This window comes from Balearica regulorum, chromosome 28 (assembly GCF_011004875.1).
Source record: "Balearica regulorum gibbericeps isolate bBalReg1 chromosome 28, bBalReg1.pri, whole genome shotgun sequence".
In the NCBI taxonomy this organism is placed as follows: Eukaryota; Metazoa; Chordata; class Aves; order Gruiformes; family Gruidae; genus Balearica; species Balearica regulorum.
In genome coordinates, this window is record NC_046211.1 from 1,208,628 (window position 1) to 1,225,130 (window position 16,503).

At 62.7% G+C, this 16,503-nt stretch overlaps 3 protein-coding genes across 3 annotated transcripts; 2 read left to right on the forward strand and 1 right to left on the reverse strand.

Moving 5' to 3' along the window:
- The first annotated feature begins 7,924 nt into the window (after positions 1–7,924).
- On the forward strand, positions 7,925–9,716 carry LOC142598407 (uncharacterized). The gene is made up of 6 exons (XM_075736921.1): positions 7,925–7,976; positions 8,116–8,442; positions 8,679–8,951; positions 9,067–9,180; positions 9,389–9,435; positions 9,584–9,716. Exons 1-6 carry the CDS (start codon positions 7,925–7,927, stop codon positions 9,638–9,640), a joined length of 870 nt encoding a protein of 289 aa, XP_075593036.1. The 3' UTR covers positions 9,641–9,716.
- Positions 9,717–12,850: 3,134 nt separating this feature from the next.
- LOC142598408 (uncharacterized) lies at positions 12,851–14,633 on the reverse strand. Its single transcript, XM_075736923.1, has 4 exons — positions 14,080–14,633; positions 13,526–13,798; positions 13,298–13,411; positions 12,851–12,927 (listed from the first exon to the last, which is right to left on the reverse strand). Exons 1-4 carry the CDS (start codon positions 14,429–14,431, stop codon positions 12,851–12,853), a joined length of 816 nt encoding a protein of 271 aa, XP_075593038.1. The 5' UTR covers positions 14,432–14,633.
- Positions 14,634–14,873: 240 nt separating this feature from the next.
- Positions 14,874–16,011, forward strand: LOC142598409 (uncharacterized). The gene is made up of 3 exons (XM_075736924.1): positions 14,874–15,153; positions 15,289–15,618; positions 15,695–16,011. Exons 1-3 carry the CDS (start codon positions 15,042–15,044, stop codon positions 16,009–16,011), a joined length of 759 nt encoding a protein of 252 aa, XP_075593039.1. The 5' UTR covers positions 14,874–15,041.
- Positions 16,012–16,503: the final 492 nt, after the last annotated feature.

Here is a 16,503-nt window from a genome sequence, read left to right on the forward strand (position 1 = left end):
CTCCACCCAGCTCTCCAGCCTGTCCAGGCCTCGCTGAATGGCAGCGCAGCCTTCTGCTGTGTCCGCCACTCCTCCCAGTTTGGTATCCTCAGCAAACTTGCTGTGGGTGTGCTCTGTCCCCTGTCCGGGTCCCTGATGAAGATGTTGAACAAGACCGGACCCAGCACTGACCCCTGGGGCACACCACTCGCTACAGGCCTCCAACAAAACTCTGCGCCGCTGAGCACAACCCTCTGGGCTCTGCCATTCCGCCAGTTCTCTACCCACCCCACTGTCCCCTCAGCCAACCCACACTTTCTAACCTGGCTAACGAGGAGGTTAGCAGAGACGCTGTCAAAAGCCTTGCTGAAGTCAAGGTAGACAACATCCACTGCTCTCCCCTCATCCACACAGCTGGTCATGCCATCATAGAAGGCTATCACATTGGTTCAGGCAGGATATCCTCTTTGTGAATCCATTTTCACCATGCCCAATGATCTTCTCCTCCTCCTCCTCTGCATACTTACTGAGGACCCCCAGCATGAGCTGTTCCATCACCTTTCCAGGGATGGAAATCAGGCTGACTGGCTTGTCATTTCCCGGGGCCCCTTTCTTGCCCTTTTGGAAGGCCAGAGGGACATTGGCTTTCCTTCAGTCCTCAGGCACCTCTCCTGATCTCCAGGACCCCTCAAAGATGATGGAGAGCGGCCTAGCAAAAACATCTGCCAGCTCCCTCAGCACGCATGGGGGGCAGCCCATCAGGGCCCATGGATCTGTGGATGTCAAGATCACCTAGATGTTCTCTGACCCGATCCTCCTCGACCCAGGGAAGGTCGTCCTCTTGCCAGATTCTCTCTCCTACCTCCAGGGTCTGGGATTCCTGAGGGCCGGCCTTAGCAGCAAAGGCTGAAGCAAAGGCGGCATTCCGTAACTCCGCCTCCTCTCTATCCTCCATCACCAGCGCACCCACCCCATTCAGCAGCGGGCCCACCTTTTCCCTAGTCTTCCTTCTGCTGCTGATGATGCAGTTGGAAAAGCCCTTCTTGGTGTCCACGCCATCCCCTGCCAGTTTTCATTCCCAGTCGGCCTCAGCCTGCCTTCTTGCATCCCTACATTCTCTGACTACATCCCTATAGTCCTCCCCAGGCCCCTTTGCCACATGCGGGAAACTTCCTTCGACCCTTGGAGTTTCTCCAGCAGCTCCTTGCTCATCCACGCAGGTCTCCTTCCTCCAAACCTTCATTTCCTCTTCTTCGGGATGCACCGGTCCTGAGCTCGGGGGAAGTGGTGCTGGAATATCGACCAGCTCTCCTGGGCCCCCTTACCTTCTAGAGCCCCAACCCACCTTTCCAAAAAGGAAAAAAAAGGCTTTTCCAAATTGGGGAATGAAGCAAATCTGCACGACAGCCCCTTCTCGCCTCATTTTGCAGCCAGGGCAGGAAAAGGCACCGAAGAGCAACTGCCGGATGAGCACAACGAGCGACTCCTCTCCTTGCGCTGGAGATGCCTCCAGTTCTCCCGGCTGCTCGGTGAAGCCCAGATACCACCGGGAGCGCCGGGGCTGCATCCGCCAGCGTGTCGGTGGGTGCTGGGTGGGATGAATAAGGGCGTTTGGGTGGGCTGCTGGCACCAATTCTGTACTCGAAGGGAGAAGTGTGGCTGGAAGCGGCCTGTGGCCTTCTCTGCCCCCAGCACTCAGCCCGCTCTGTCCCGCTCCTGGGGACAGGCCCTGGGGGGGACACGCTGGGCACACCGCCCCATCGAGCCAGGCTGCTGCCGCCCAAGCCCAAACCTCTTTATTTCATTTTTAGCCGCAAAGCGGGTGCAGCCGCCCCAGCGCCGCGGGATGGGGAGGTTCAACAGCGCCATGCCGGGGGGGTTCAGGCACGGAGGGACGAGCTCTGGGGTCGGGGCCGTCACCGCGTCCGGCTGCGGGTCAGGGCGTGCGCCTGGCTGGGGCAGTGAACCTCAGCTGGGCGTACTGCAGCTCTTCCTGTGGGGGACGATGGCGTCAGAGCCACCCGCGCAGCCCCAATTTCCCCGCCGGCCGGGCAGCAGCGGGGCTGCGCCCGTCCCCTGCAGAGGGACACTGCCTCCCTGCCAGCCCAGCCCGGGGGCACGCGGGGGCCGCACGGCCTCACCTCATCCTCCCGTGGCGCAGGCGGCTCTGTGGTGCCAGGCTGGTGGCCTGGAGGGGACAGAGCCGGGAGACGTGTCCCTAGGGTGGAGATGGAGGGGACGGAGGGGGACAGAGGGGATGGAGGGGGATGAGGGATGGAGGGGGATCAGGGATGGAGGAGTGACAGTGAGATGGGCAGGACAGTGCGGGACAGTGAGGAACATGGTGAGACACCCCTACACCTGAATCGTTCTCCTTACCGATCGGTGTGGTGTGGCGGAGGTAGCAGATGGTAAGGCAGATGTTGAGCAGCAGCAGCAGCACCATGATCCCGGAGAGCACCCAGTTGTTGAGGGTCTTGCAGTTGTCTGAAGGAGAGGGGCTGGCTCTCCCCCACCATAACCCCCGGACTGGGCCAGGCCATCCCTGCTCCCTCAGTTTCCCCAAGGGTGACCCAGCTGGAGGGGGATGTTCCCCATGGTCACTCGCAGCCCTCAACAGCTCCGCGCTCCTCTGGATGGGGGGCCCTGAGGCGTTGAATCGCACTTGGCAGAGCCCCCCGGTTCCCGTGGCCGTGCCCATGGGGCTGACGAGCGTCCCCGTGCCGCCCCCCAGCCCCAGCACCCTCCTGGGCCCCCCTGGCCAGGAGACGAGGACAGGGCCGGTGGTGTTACCCACGGCACAGACCGGGCTGGGGGGGCCCTGAGGAGGCGCCAGCACCATCACCCAGCTCGTGCTCATCCAGCTGTCTGCAAGAAGGAGAGGGGGTGCAGGGGGGGCTGAGGGGGGCAGGGGCTGGGGAAAGGGGTGAGGAAGGAGATGGAGAGGAGGCAGGGGACCCAGGGATAGAGGGGACCCAGGGATGGAGGGGACCCAGGGATGGAGGGGTACAGAGCAGGGGGTGGATGGGATGGAGGATGCTGCAGGAGGACATAGGGTGTGGGTGACAGCAGGGGATGAGGGATATGGGGGTGACATGGGGGTCCCACTCCCTGCCAATGTCGCCATCCTACCTCCCACCAGCAGCGTGGTGCCGCTGCCCAAATGCAGGTCCCAGCCCCTCTGGTAGGCACACAGGTAGAGCCCGGTGTCGCTGGGCTGGGCATGGTCGATGCGCAGGGTGACACTTTGCTGTGTGAACTCGCAGGAGAATCGCTCCTTTAGTTTGCTCTGGCAATCCAGGAGCAGTTTGGGCTTGTCCCCGCCATCACGCCGGTACCAGGACACTTTGCCTTTACTCTCCATGGCCTCACTGGCCTCGCAGACGATCTTCGCCTCCTTCCCGGTCTCCACAGTCAGGACGGGCTGGGGCTGGTGCAGCCTCAGCAGCGCTGCCGGGGCTGTGGGAACCAACCGTGGGCTCATTTCCCCCCTGCGGCCTCCAGCCCGGACCCGCCATAACCCCCGCCGCCGCCCCCCCCAGCAGCCACTTGCTCCAAAAAGCCCAGAAATCTCCCCAAAGCAGGGCCTGGCCACCCACCCAGGCAGAGCCACAGCAGCCCCGTGGAGCCCAGCAAGCCCCTGGCCGCCATCGCTGGCCGCTGCTGGGATGGGGGGGCCAGCTCCTCCCCGAGCTGAGCCCTTCCGCAGAGCTGCCGCCTCTGCCGAAACCGCAGGGCCAGCGACACCCCCCCACCCTGCCGGCTTCATCACCAGGGACACGGCGGCCGCTCGGCCACGCGCCGCATCCCAGAGCATCCCTGGCACCTCACAGCCCCCATTCTGAAGCCTCCGAGAACAACTCGGGGTTCTTTGGAGCATCCTGGGGGAATAAACCCGCCCGGGCGATGCTTGGGGCTGGAGGGATGCTGAACCCCCCTCCAAAACCTCCCAGGCGGACAGAAAATCCTTCATGGAGGCAAAACCCGGGGCAGATGCTGCAGGTCCCAAGCCGGGCATTGCCTGGGACCAGGCGTGGAGGAGGGCGAAACTGGGGGGGTTTCAGCATTTTGGGGATGCTGGCCAGGAGGGAAGTGGGGCTGGGTCCACCCTCCTGACCCTGGCTCGCTCCCAAGCACGCAGCTTTATGGAAATAACTCAAATCCCATCGCCACCGCTGCTTTTTGGGCAGTTCTCTGCAGCATTTGATTCCAAGTCTTCCTCCATCATGGGGAGCAGCTGCACCTGCCCCCCTCGTCACCCTCACGGCCCCCAAAACGCCCTTGAAAGGGACAAAAACTGCCGATGCCATGCTGCAGGCGCAATTGCCAGCAGCTCCCACACGGGAGGTGGGGAAATCCAGCCCAAAGACCACGAGTGATCAGAAAGTCTGCCTTGGAGAGCAGAACCAGGGGGTGACGGAGCTCGGGGCAAAACCCCCCCTTGCAACGCGGAGCTCGAATTCACGCTGACTTTTGGGATCGAGAGCAGGGCACGTGGCTCCCTCCCCAAATTCCCTCCCACGTTCCCAGCCACATGCCCCAGCCCCAGTGCCCTGAAGGGAAAAACTGGGATGCTGGAGCTGCTGGAGCTGCTCCGGGCACCCAAATGGGAGGCTGCGGGCGGTGGGGCCGTGCCCCGGTGGCACTAGATGGCAGTGACACCGCGCTGGCTCGTGCCATCCCACCTCACTGCCGCCACTTGGCAGCTCCCCAGGGGTTTTGCATTTTTTCCGGAGCACTTGTGTGCTCATGAGCTGCGAAACCGCTGCAACAAGCTTTCCGGGTGGTTTGGGGACGACACCGTCTACGAGCAGCCGTCACAACCGCTCTCGAGGTGATCAATGACTGGGGGGGGCTGACCCAGGCTGGAGGCCGGGTGCCCCCCAAAGCCGCTCTGTCACCACCCTCCTCAGCTGGGCAGAGGGCAGAAAATACAAGGAGAGGCTGGTGGGTAGAGATCACGACGGGGAGAGATGGGTCAGCAATTACGCTCACAGGCGACACAGACTCACTTGAGAAAGAATTAATCTAATTTATTACCCAGAAAAGAGAGTGGAGCAATGAGAAAGAAAGCCAAACCTTGGAACAGCTCCCCTCACCTCTCCCTTCTCCCCAGACTTCATCCCCAATTCTCTCCCTCCTCCCCCTCAGCAGCACAGGGGGACGGGAATGGGGGTTGTGGTCAGTTCATCCCACAATGTCTCTGCCGCTCCTTCGTCCTCAGGGCAGGACTCCTCACACTCCTCCCTGCTCCAGCGTGGGGTCCCTCCCACGGCAGACACTCCTCCACGGACTTCTCCAGCGTGAGTCCTGCCCACAGGCTGCAGTTCTTCACCAACTGCTCCAGCGTGGGGTCTTCATGGGCTGCGGGGGAATCTCTGCTGCCATCATCATCCTCCACAGGCTGCATCGCTGATGAGCTCAGCCTTGGCCAGCGGTGGGTCTGTCTTGGAGCCGTCTGGCATCAGCTTGATGGGACATGGGGGAAGCTTCTGGCAGCTTCTCGCAGAAGCCACCCCTGTAGCCCCCGCCGCTACCAAAAGCTTGCCACGCAAACCCAAAACAATGAATTCAAAAAATTCTGCTAAAAACCCTACCCAAAAGGCTGGAAAATATCTGACGGGAATCTTCCCGGGGCTGGTGCTCAAATCCTGTCGGAAAAGATTAAGGTGAAAAAACCCTCCTGGCTCTTTGTGGGTGATACTGAGGACTGGTGCTCGTGGTGGCAAAAGTTGGTCCCTCCGACTCGAAAAAAAGCAGAGCAGCGTTGCACGGCTGGAAAGAAACGGCTTTATTTCCGGGCAGGGGTTGAGGAAGCGGTTTTACCTCCCGGGTGGGAGCGTGGGTGGCTGGGGGTGGCGAGGAGAGAGTCGGGGCGAAGGGGCTGCGAGGGGGGTGCCGTGGGGGGGTCACCTCTGGCCAGACGCCGACGGCAGAGCAGGATGGTCAGCTGGAGCAGGAAAAGGAGGGAGACGCAGGACAGCCCCAGTGCCAGCGGCCAGGAAGGGCATCCTTCTGCAGAGGGGGGGAAAGGAGAGTTAATAGAGGGGGGAGGGTGGGTTTGGTCACTCTGGAGAGCCGAGCACCCCTGAAACGGGGATGAAAGGGCTGAGAATGCCCCGAAGAGGGGGGGGTCAGGGTTGAGAATCGCCTGAAATGGGGATAAAATGATGGGGAATCTCCTATAAAGCAGGGTCAGAGCTGACAATGCCTCAAAAAAGCAGGGGTCAGGGTGCAGCATGCCCTGAAAAGGGGAGGCTCAGGGTCCATAATCCCCCATAAATGGGGGCTCAGGGCCCAGAATCCCCTGAAAAGGGGAAGGTCAGGCCCCATCAAGGAGGAAGGGGCAGGTTTAAAGCCTTTCAGGGCAGGGGAATCCCAGCGAGGAGACGGGAGAGGGGTGAGGGATTTCCAAACCCACCCCTTCCTGAGGAGGAATTGGGCTGTAGGGATTTGCTAAAGGAGGAAAGGCTGGAAGAATTGGGGTGCAGGGGGTGGATGGAAGGGGGGACCTGCAGGGGTGGGGGGAACGCACTAATTACCCTCCCCGGGTTCTTTGCCGATGGTGACGCTGACGGTGCTGCTCGTGCTGCCTTTCACGGCCGTGCACGTCGCAGCCCCGTCCCAGCAGTCGGCCCGGACCCAGGCGATGCTCCAGGCGCCGAGGACACCGTACTCATCCACGGCCGCCGCCATCAGCGGCGTCACCTCCCCGCCGGGCTGCCAGCGCACGGTGTCCCAGCCCGCAGGGATGTCGTGGAGGTGGCAGAGCAGGGGGAAGCTGGCCGGGGGCTGCCCGCGCTCCTCTGCGTCGACGGGCACCAGGATGGAGAGCCGGGGCTCGGTGGCATCTGAGAAGGGAAACTGGGTGTCAAGGGGTGGCACAAACCTCCCCCGGGATGTCCCCAGCCACCAGGTGACACTCACCAGTGACAACGAGCCTGGTCCCATTCCCAAACGAGGGGTACAAGGATGAGCTGCAGTAATAAACCCCGGAGTCCTCCCTCTGTGCAGAGATGATGGTGAGGGAGAAATCCTGCCGTGTTTTCATCTTTCCTGAGTATTTTCCCTTCGGAAGGGAGTAATTTGAGCTCTGGTAAATCCAGAACAAACTGCCGTCCGGCTTCTCCTTGTACCAATTGACATAGTAGCTGTTGTCCGAGATGTGACAGCTCAGCTCCGCCGTCTCTCCGGGGAGCACCCAGAGCTGCCCCGGGCTTTGCTGGGCCCACGTCCCCTCTGCCGAGACACCTCCTGCACGGGGGGAGCAGCTTTGAGGTGGGCTGGCTGCAATTCAGGCTTTCCAGTCGACTAAAAATCTCTTGGGGCAGAAAACCCGCCAAGAGCAAACGTGAGCCGGGTCGGGGTATTTCTGGAGCAAGCACGTACCTGGCAGGAGGAGCAGGAGGGTCCCCAGGAGCCCGTAGCACATGCTGGCCAAAACCCTTCTGCCGCGGAGATTTGCTCTGCGGGAGCTCCGTGTTGCAAGGGGGGGTTTCATCCCCCAGGAGCCCAACGCCAGCAGTATCTCTACGTCGTGCAATAGATAATCTCTACCTTGTGCCGTTCTGCAGCAGCTGGAGGCTTTGCTCGAGCTGGAGATGGCTGCGGTCAGCCTCGCTGCTCTATTTTATCGCTTCTGCAGGGTTTATTGACACCAAACCCCTTCCCCCACCTCCAGCAATGGGGCTTTGTGCTGTTTTTGGGCGCCGCTGCTTTGGCCGAGGGCTCGGTGTGCCGAACCGCAGCAGGAAAGGCAGCGGCAGGGCTGGGGGCTGGGAAGGCCTTTGCACTTTTTTGTCCCTTTGAAGGGCGTTTTGTGGGGGTGGTGGGTGACGAGGTGGGTGGGTGCAGCTGCTGGCCGTGAGGGAGGAAGACTTGCCATCAAATGCTGCAGAGAATTGCCCGAAAAGCAGCTTCTCCGCCATCCCAGCAGCGGCCAGCGATGGCGGCCAGGGGCTTGCTGGGCTCCACGGGGCTGCTGTGGCTCTGCCTGGGTGGGTGGCCAGGCCCTGCTTTGGGGAGATTTCTGGGCTTTTTGGAGCAAGTGGGTGCTGGGGGGGGCGGCGGTGGGGGTTACGGTGGGTCCGGGCTGGAGGCCGCAGGGGGAAATGAGCCCACGGTTGGTTCCCACAGCCCCGGCAGCGCTGCTGAGGCTGCACCAGCCCCAGCCCGTCCTGACTGTGGAGACCGGGAGGGAGGCGAAGATCGTCTGCGAGGCCAGCGAGGCCATGGAGAGTAAAGGCAAAGTGTCCTGGTACCGGAGTGACAGCGGGGAGAAGCACAAACTGCTCCTACATTGCGAGAGCAGGAATAAGAGCAGATTCTCCTGCGAGTTCAAGAGGGAAAGTGTCACCCTGAGCATCAATCCTGCCCAGCCCAGCGACACCGGGCTCTACCTGTGTGCCTACCAAGAGGTGTCATACCTGCATTTCGGGAACGGCACCACGCTGCTGGTGGGAGGTAGGATGGCGACATTGGCAGGGAGTGGGACCCCCATGTCACCCCCATGTCCCTCATCCCCTGCTGTCACCCGCACCCTATGTCCTCCTGCAGCATCCTCCATCCCATCCACCCCCTGCTCTGTACCCCTCCATCCCTGGGTCCCCTGCCTCCTCTCCATCCCCGTTGTCCCCTCTGCCCCTCCATGCTGCCTTCCAAGCCCCTCCCCTCCCCTGCACCCCCTCTCCTTCTTGCAGACAGCTGGATGGGCACGAGCTGGGTGATGGTGCTGGCGCCCCGTGGGGCTCCCCAGGGCCCCCCCGGCCTGGTCTGTGCTGTGGGTAACACCACCGGCCCTGTCCTCGTCTCCTGGCTGGGGGGGCCCAGGAGGGTGCTGGGGCTGGGGGGCGGCACGGGGCCGCTCGTCAGCCCCATGGGCACGGCCACGGGAACCGGGGGGCTCTGCCAAGTGCGATTCAACGCCTCAGGGCCCCCCATCCAGAGGAGCGCGGAGCTGTTCAGGGCTGCAGGTGAGTACGGGGAACATCCCCCCCAGCTGGGTCACCCGTGGGGAAACTGAGGGAGCGGGGATGGCCTGGCACAGGCTGGGTGAGATGGTGGGACGAGTCAGCCCGTCTCCTTCAGGCAGCTGCAAGACCCCCAACACCTGGGTTTTGGTTGTGGCTGGGGGCATGGTGCTGCTTCTCCCTCTCAGCATCTACCTCAGCATCGGCTGCCTCCGCCGCACCACACCGATGGGTAAGGAGCGTGACACAGGTATGGGGGTGTCCCACCATGTCCCCTGCTGTCCCCCACTGTCTTGTCCATCTTGCTGTCACCTGTCCATCCCTGATCCCCCTCCATCCCTGATCCCCCTCCATCCCTCATCCTGCTCCATCCCCTCTGTCCCCCTCCCTCCCCTCCATCTCCACACTAGGGACACGTCTCCCGGCTCTGTCCCCTCCAGGCCACCAGCCTGGGACCACAGAGCCGCCTGCGCCAGGGAAGGATGAGGTGAGGCCGTGCGGCCCCCGCGTGCCCCCGGGCTGGGCTGGCAGGGAGGCAGTGTCCCTCTGCAGGGGACGGGCGCAGCCCCGCTGCTGCCCGGCCGGCGGGGAAATTGGGGCTGCGCGGGTGGCTCTGACGCCATCGTCCCCCACAGGAAGAGCTGCAGTACGCCCAGCTGAGGTTCGCTGCCCCAGCCAGGCGCACGCCCTGACCCGCAGCCGGACGCGGTGACGCCCCCGACCCCAGAGCTCGTCCCTCCGTGCCCGAATCCCCCCGGCATGGCGCTGTTGAACCTCCCCCCCATCCCGCGGTGCTGGGGCGGCTGCACCCGCTTTGCGGCCAAGGACGAAATAAAGAGGTTTGAGCTTCAGCGGCAGCAGCCTGGCTCGATGGGGCGGTGTGCCCAGCGTGTCCCCCCCAGGGCCTGTCCCCAGGAGCGGGACAGAGCGGGCTGAGTGCTGGGGGCAGAGAAGGCCACAGGCCGCTTCCAGCCACACTTCTCCCTTCGAGTACAGAATTGGTGCCAGCAGCCCACCCAAACGCCCTTATTCATCCCACCCAGCACCCACAGACACGCTGGTGGATGCAGCCCCGGCGCTCCCGGCGGTATCTGGGCTTCACCGAGCAGCCGGGAGAACTGGAGGCATCTCCAGTGCAAGGAGAGGAGTCGCTCGTTGTGCTCATCCGGCGGTTGCTCTTCGGTGCCTTTTCCTGCCCTGGCTGCAAAATGAGGCGAGAAGGGGCTGTCGTGCAGATTTGCTTCATTCCCCAATTTGGAAAAGCCTTTTTTTCCTTTTTGGAAAAGTGGGTTGGGGCTCTAGAAGGTAAGGGGGCCCAGGAGAGCTGGTCGATATTCCAGCACCACTTCCCCCGAGCTCAGGACCGGTGCATCCCGAAGAAGAGGAAATGAAGGTTTGGAGGAAGGAGACCTGCGTGGATGAGCAAGGAGCTGCTGGAGAAACTCCAAGGGTCGAAGGAAGTTTCCCGCATGTGGCAAAGGGGCCTGGGGAGGACTATAGGGATGTAGTCAGAGAATGTAGGGATGCAAGAAGGCAGGCTGAGGCCGACTGGGAATGAAAACTGGCAGGGGATGGCATGGACACCAAGAAGGGCGTTTTCAACTACAGAAGCAGCAGCAGAAGGAAGACTAGGGAAAAGGTGGGCCCGCTGCTGAATGGGGTGGGTGCGCTGGTGATGGAGGATAGAGAGGAGGCGGAGTTACGGAATGCCGCCTTTGCTTCAGCCTTTGCTGCTAAGGCCGGTCCTCAGGAATCCCAGACCCTGGAGGTAGGAGAGAGAGTCTGGCCACAGGACGACCTTCCCTGGGTCGAGGAGGATCGGGTCAGAGAACATCTAGGTGATCTCGACATCCACAGATCCATGGGCCCTGATGGGCTGCCCCCCACGCGTGCTGAGGGAGCTGGCAGATGTTTTTGCTAGGCCGCTCTCCATCATCTTTGAGGGGTCCTGGAGATCAGGAGAGGTGCCTGAGGACTGAAGGAAAGCCAATGTCCCTCTGGCCTTCCAAAAGGGCAAGAAAGGGGACCCGGGAAATGACAAGCCAGTCAGCCTGATTTCCATCCCTGGAAAGGTGATGGAACAGCTCATGCTGGGGGTCCTCAGTAAGTATGCAGAGGAGGAGGAGGAGAAGATCATTGGGCATGGTGAAAATGGATTCACAAAGAGGATATCCTGCCTGAACCAATGTGATAGCCTTCTATGATGGCATGACCAGCTGTGTGGATGAGGGGAGAGCAGTGGATGTTGTCTACCTTGACTTCAGCAAGGCTTTTGACAGCGTCTCTGCTAACCTCCTCGTTAGCCAGGTTAGAAAGTGTGGGTTGGCTGAGGGGACAGTGGGGTGGGTAGAGAACTGGCGGAATGGCAGAGCCCAGAGGGTTGTGCTCAGCGGCGCAGAGTTTTGTTGGAGGCCTGTAGCGAGTGGTGTGCGCCAGGGGTCAGTGCTGGGTCCGGTCTTGTTCAACATCTTCATCAGGGACCCGGACAGGGGACAGAGCACACCCACAGCAAGTTTGCTGAGGATACCAAACTGGGAGGAGTGGCGGACACAGCAGAAGGCTGCGCTGCCATTCAGCGAGGCCTGGACAGGCTGGAGAGCTGGGTGGAGAGGAACCCAATGCCATTCAACAAGGGCAAGTGGAGGGTCCTGCACCCAGGGAGGAATAACCCCAGGCAAGAGGTTAGGGGTTGACCTGCTGGGAAGCAGCGCTGCGGAGAAGGACCTGGCAGTCCTGGTGGACAGCAAGCTCTGCATGACCAGCAGTGTGCCCTCGTGGCCAAGGCGGCCAATGGTGTCCTGGGGTGCACTGAGAAGAGCGTGTGCAGCAGGTCGAGGGAGGTTCTCCTGCCCCTCTGCTCTGCCCTGGTGAGGCCACATCTGGCGTTGTGTGTCCAGGTCTGGGCTCCCCAGTTCCAGACGGACAGGGAAGTACTGGGGAGAGTCCAGCGGAGGGCTGCGAGGATGAGGAGGGGCCTGGAGCATGTCTGGTATGAGGAAAGGCTGAGAGAGCTGGGGCTGGTTAGCCTGGAGAAGAGAAGACTGAAAGGATATCTCCTTCTCTGGAGGCATTCCCAACGCGCCTGGAGGCCGTGCTGTGCGACCTGCTCTGGGTGATCCTGCTCTGGCAGGGGCTTGGACGAGATGATCTCCAGAGGTCCCTGCCCACCCCCAGCAGTGTGGGGTTCTGTCGACCTGGGGTTCTGCAATAACCCCCGTTTGGGTGGGTGCTGCAGGCGGAGGGGTCTTTTGGTGGGGAGGGGAAGGGGAAAAGGAGGGAAGCACCCACCATTGCTCAGAGCCCTCGAAGGCGCCCGGGGGTTGGTGCAGCTGATGTGGGTCGAACTAAGGAAGGGAAACGCCAAAAGAAGCGGGCGGGAGCCGTGGTTCTGGGACGGGCCCCCCAGCATCCCCTCCCACAGCATCCCACGGCCGGCGATGGCAAAGGCCCTGTCACAGCCTGAAAGTGGTGGTGGGCCGGGGGGGTTCTCAATGCGTCGTGTTTGGGCTCTGCCGGGAGCCCCCGGGAGCTGCACACAGGGACGGTGCGTGGAGGAAGAGGGAGCTGCTGGGCTGGGGCACGGCGGATGGAGGCGCCGAGCGTGAGAGCCAGGGCTGTGGCTTTTGGAAGGGAGAAGTGTGGCTGGAAGCGGCCTGTGGCCTTCTCTGCCCCCAGCACTCAGCCCGCTCTGTCCCGCTCCTGGGGACAGGCCCTGGGGGGGACACGCTGGGCACACCACCCCATCGAGCCAGGCTGCTGCCGCCCAAGCCCAAACCTCTTTATTTCATTTTTAGCCGCAAAGCGGGTGCAGCCGCCCCAGCGCCGCGGGATGGGGGGGAGGTTCAACAGCGCCATGCCGGGGGGGTTCGGGCACGGAGGGACGAGCTCTGGGGTCGGGGCCGTCACCGCGTCCGGCTGCGGGTCAGGGCGTGCGCCTGGCTGGGGCAGCGAACCTCAGCTGGGCGTACTGCAGCTTTCCCTGTGGGGGACGATGGCGTCAGAGCCACCCGCGCAGCCCCAATTTCCCCGCCGGCCGGGCAGCAGCGGGGCTGCGCCCGTCCCCTGCAGAGGGACACTGCCTCCCTGCCAGCCCAGCCCGGGGGCACGCGGGGGCCGCACGGCCTCACCTCATCCTCCCGTGGCGCAGGCGGCTCTGTGGTGCCAGGCTGGTGGCCTGGAGGGGACAGAGCCGGGAGACGTGTCCCTAGGGTGGAGATGGAGGGGACGGAGGGGGACAGAGGGGATGGAGGGGGATCAGGGATGGAGGGGGATTCAGCGAGATGGAAAGGACACTGGCGGTCAGCAGGGGACATGGTGGGACACCCCCACACCCATGCCACGCTCCTTACCCATCGGTGTGGTGCGGCAGAGGTAGCAGATGCTGAGGCAGATGCTGAGAAGGAGCAGCACCGAGGCGCCCCCGGCCCCAACCGGGACCCAGGTGTTGAGGGTCTTGCAGTTCTCTTAAGGAGAGGGGCTGGCTTGTCCCACTGTCCCCCCAGCCTGTGCCAGGCCATCCCCGCTGCCTCAGTTTCCCCACGGGTGACCCAGCTGGGGGGTATGTTCCCCGTACTCACCCGCAGCCCTCAACAGCTCTGCGCTCCTCTGGATGGGGGGCCCCGAGGCGTTGAATCGCACTTGGCAGAGCCCCCTGGTTCCCGCGGCCGTGCCCATGGGGCTGACGAGCGGCCCCGTGCCGCCCCCCAGCCCCAGCACCTTCCCGGGCCCCCCCAGCCAGGAGACGAGGACAGGGCCGGTGGTGTTACCCACGGCACAGACCGGGCCGGGGGGGCCCTGGGGAGCCCCACGGGGCGCCAGCACCATCACCCAGCTCGTGCCCATCCAGCTGTCTGCAAGAAGGAGAGGGGGTGCAGGGGGGGCTGAGGGGGCAGGGACCGAGGAAAAGCAGGGGAGCGAGGTGCAGAGTGGATAACGGGGATGGAGAGGAGTCAGGGGAGCCAGGAAGGAGGGGAGCCAGGGATGGAGGGGAGCCAGGGATGGAGGGGCACAGAGCAGGGGGTGGATGGGATGGAGGATGCTGCAGGAGGACATAGGGTGCGGGTGACAGCAGGGGATGAGGGACATGGGGGTGACATGGGGGTCCCACTCCCTGCCAATGTCGCCATCCTACCTCCCACCAGCAGCGTGGTGCCGTTGCCGAAATGCAGGTGTGACACCTTTTTGTAGGCACACAGGTAGAGCCCGGTGTCGCTGGGCTGGGCAGGGTTGATACTCAGGGTGACACTTTGCCTCTTGAACTCGCAGTAGAATCTCTTCTTTCCCCCTTTCTTGCAATTCAGGACAAGGCTGGGCTTGTCCGCGCCGTCACGCCAGTACCAGGACACGTTGGCTTTACTCTCCATGGCCTCACTGGCCTCGCAGACGATCTCCACTGGATCCCCGGTCTCCACAGTCAGAACGGGCTGGGGCTGGTGCAGCCTCAGCAGCGCTGCCGGGGCTGTGGGAACCAACCGTGGGCTCATTTCCCCCTGCGGCCTCCAGCCCGGACCTGCCGTAACCCCCACCGCCGCCCCCCCCAGCAGCCACTTGCTCCAAAAAGCCCAGAAATCTCCCCAAAGCAGGGCCTGGCCACCCACCCAGGCAGAGCCACAGCAGCCCCGTGGAGCCCAGCAAGCCCCTGGCCGCCATCGCTGGCCGCTGCTGGGATGGGGGGGCAGCTGCTTTTCGGGCAATTCTCTGCAGCATTTGATGGCAAGTCTTCCTCCCTCATGGCCAGCAGCTGCACCCACCTCCCTCGTCCCCCTCACGCCCCCAAAACGCCCTTCAAAGGGACAAAAAAGTGCAAAGGCCTTCCCAGCCCCCAGCCCTGCCGCTGCCTTTCCTGCTGCGGTTTGGCACACCGAGCCCTCGGCCAAAGCAGCGGCACCCAAAAAACAGCACAAAGCCCCATTGCTGGAGGTGGGGGAAGGGGTTTGGTGTCAATAAACCCTGCAGAAGCGATAAAATAGAGCAGCGAGGCTGACCGCAGCCATCTCCAGCTCGAGCAAAGCCTCCAGCTGCTGCAGAACGGCACAAGGTAGAGATTATCTATTGCACGACGTAGAGATACTGCTGGCGTTGGGCTCCTGGGGGATGAAACCCCCCCTTGCAACACGGAGCTCCCGCAGAGCAAATCTCCGCGGCAGAAGGGTTTTGGCCAGCATGTGCTACGGGCTCCTGGGGACCCTCCTGCTCCTCCTGCCAGGTACGTGCTTGCTCCAGAAATACCCCGACCCGGCTCACGTTTGCTCTTGGCGGGTTTTCTGCCCCAAGAGATTTTTAGTCGACTGGAAAGCCTGAATTGCAGCCAGCCCACCTCAAAGCTGCTCCCCCCGTGCAGGAGGTGTCTCGGCAGAGGGGACGTGGGTCCAGCAAAGCCCGGGGCAGCTCTGGGTGCTCCCTGGAGAGACGGCGGAGCTGAGCTGTCACATCTCGGACAACAGCTACTATGTCAATTGGTACAAGGAGAAGCCGGACGGCAGTTTGTTCTGGATTTACCAGAGCTCAAATTACTCCCGTCCAAAGGGAAAATACTCAGGGAGGATGAAAACATGGTACGATTTCTCCCTCACCATCATCTCTGCACAGAGGGAGGACTCCGGGGTTTATTACTGCAGCTCCTCCTCCTTGTACCCCTCGTTTGGGAATGGGACCAGGCTCGTTGTCACTGGTGAGTGTCACCCGGCGGCTGGGGACATCCCGGGGGAGGTTTGTGCCACCCCTTGACACCCAGTTTCCCTTCTCAGATGCCACCGAGCCCCGGCTCTCCATCCTGGTGCCCGTCGACGCAGAGGAGCGCGGGCAGCCCCCGGCCAGCTTCCCCCTGCTCTGCCACCTCCACGACATCCCTGCGGGCTGGGACACCGTGCGCTGGCAGCCCGGCGGGGAGGTGACACCGCTGATGGCGGCGGCCGTGGATGAGTACGGTGTCCTCGGCGCCTGGAGCATCGTCTGGGTCCAGGCCGACCGCTGGGACGGGGCTGCGACCTGCACGGCCGTGAAAGGCAGCACGAGCAGCACCGTCAGCGTCACCATCGGCAAAGAACCCGGGGAGGGTAATTAGTGCGTTCCCCCCACCCCTGCAGGTCCCCCCTTCCATCCACCCCCTGCACCCCAATTCTTCCAGCCTTTCCTCCTTTAGCAAATCCCTACAGCCCAATTCCTCCTCAGGAAGGGGTGGGTTTGGAAATCCCTCACCCCTCTCCCGTCTCCTCGCTGGGATTCCCCTGCCCTGAAAGGCTTTAAACCTGCCCCTTCCCCCCTTGATGGGGACTGAGCCCCCATTTATGGGGGATTATGGACCCTGAGCCCCCCCTTTTCAGGGGATGCTGCACCCTGACCCCTGCTTTTTTGAGGCATTGTCAGCCCTAACCCTGCTTTTTAGGAGATTCCCCACCATTTTATCCCCATTTCAGGGGATTCTCAGCCCTGACCCCCCCTCTTCGGGGCATTCTCAGCCCTTTCATCCCCGTTTCAGGGGGTGCTCGGCTCTCCAGAGTGACCAAACCCACCCTCCCCCCTCTATTAACTCTCCTTTCCCCCCCTCCGCAGAAGG

Excerpts from the sequence above, each read along its gene's own strand:
- LOC142598407 (XM_075736921.1), top strand. The coding sequence starts at position 7,925 with ATGGCGGCCAGGGGCTTGCTGGGCTCCACGGGGCTGCTGTGGCTCTGC. Across the intron at positions 7,977-8,115 it reads GCTGCTGTGGCTCTGCCTGG|CCCCGGCAGCGCTGCTGAGG; the intron begins GTGGGTGGCCAG and ends TGGTTCCCACAG. Across the intron at positions 9,436-9,583 it reads CTGCGCCAGGGAAGGATGAG|GAAGAGCTGCAGTACGCCCA; the intron begins GTGAGGCCGTGC and ends CGTCCCCCACAG.
- LOC142598408 (XM_075736923.1), bottom strand. The coding sequence starts at position 14,431 with ATGAGCCCACGGTTGGTTCCCACAGCCCCGGCAGCGCTGCTGAGGCTG. Across the intron at positions 13,799-14,079 it reads CACCACGCTGCTGGTGGGAG|ACAGCTGGATGGGCACGAGC; the intron begins GTAGGATGGCGA and ends TCCTTCTTGCAG. Across the intron at positions 13,412-13,525 it reads AGAGCTGTTGAGGGCTGCGG|AGAACTGCAAGACCCTCAAC; the intron begins GTGAGTACGGGG and ends CCTCTCCTTAAG.
- LOC142598409 (XM_075736924.1), top strand. The coding sequence starts at position 15,042 with ATGAAACCCCCCCTTGCAACACGGAGCTCCCGCAGAGCAAATCTCCGC. Across the intron at positions 15,154-15,288 it reads CCTCCTGCTCCTCCTGCCAG|GAGGTGTCTCGGCAGAGGGG; the intron begins GTACGTGCTTGC and ends CCCCCCGTGCAG. Across the intron at positions 15,619-15,694 it reads GACCAGGCTCGTTGTCACTG|ATGCCACCGAGCCCCGGCTC; the intron begins GTGAGTGTCACC and ends TTCCCTTCTCAG.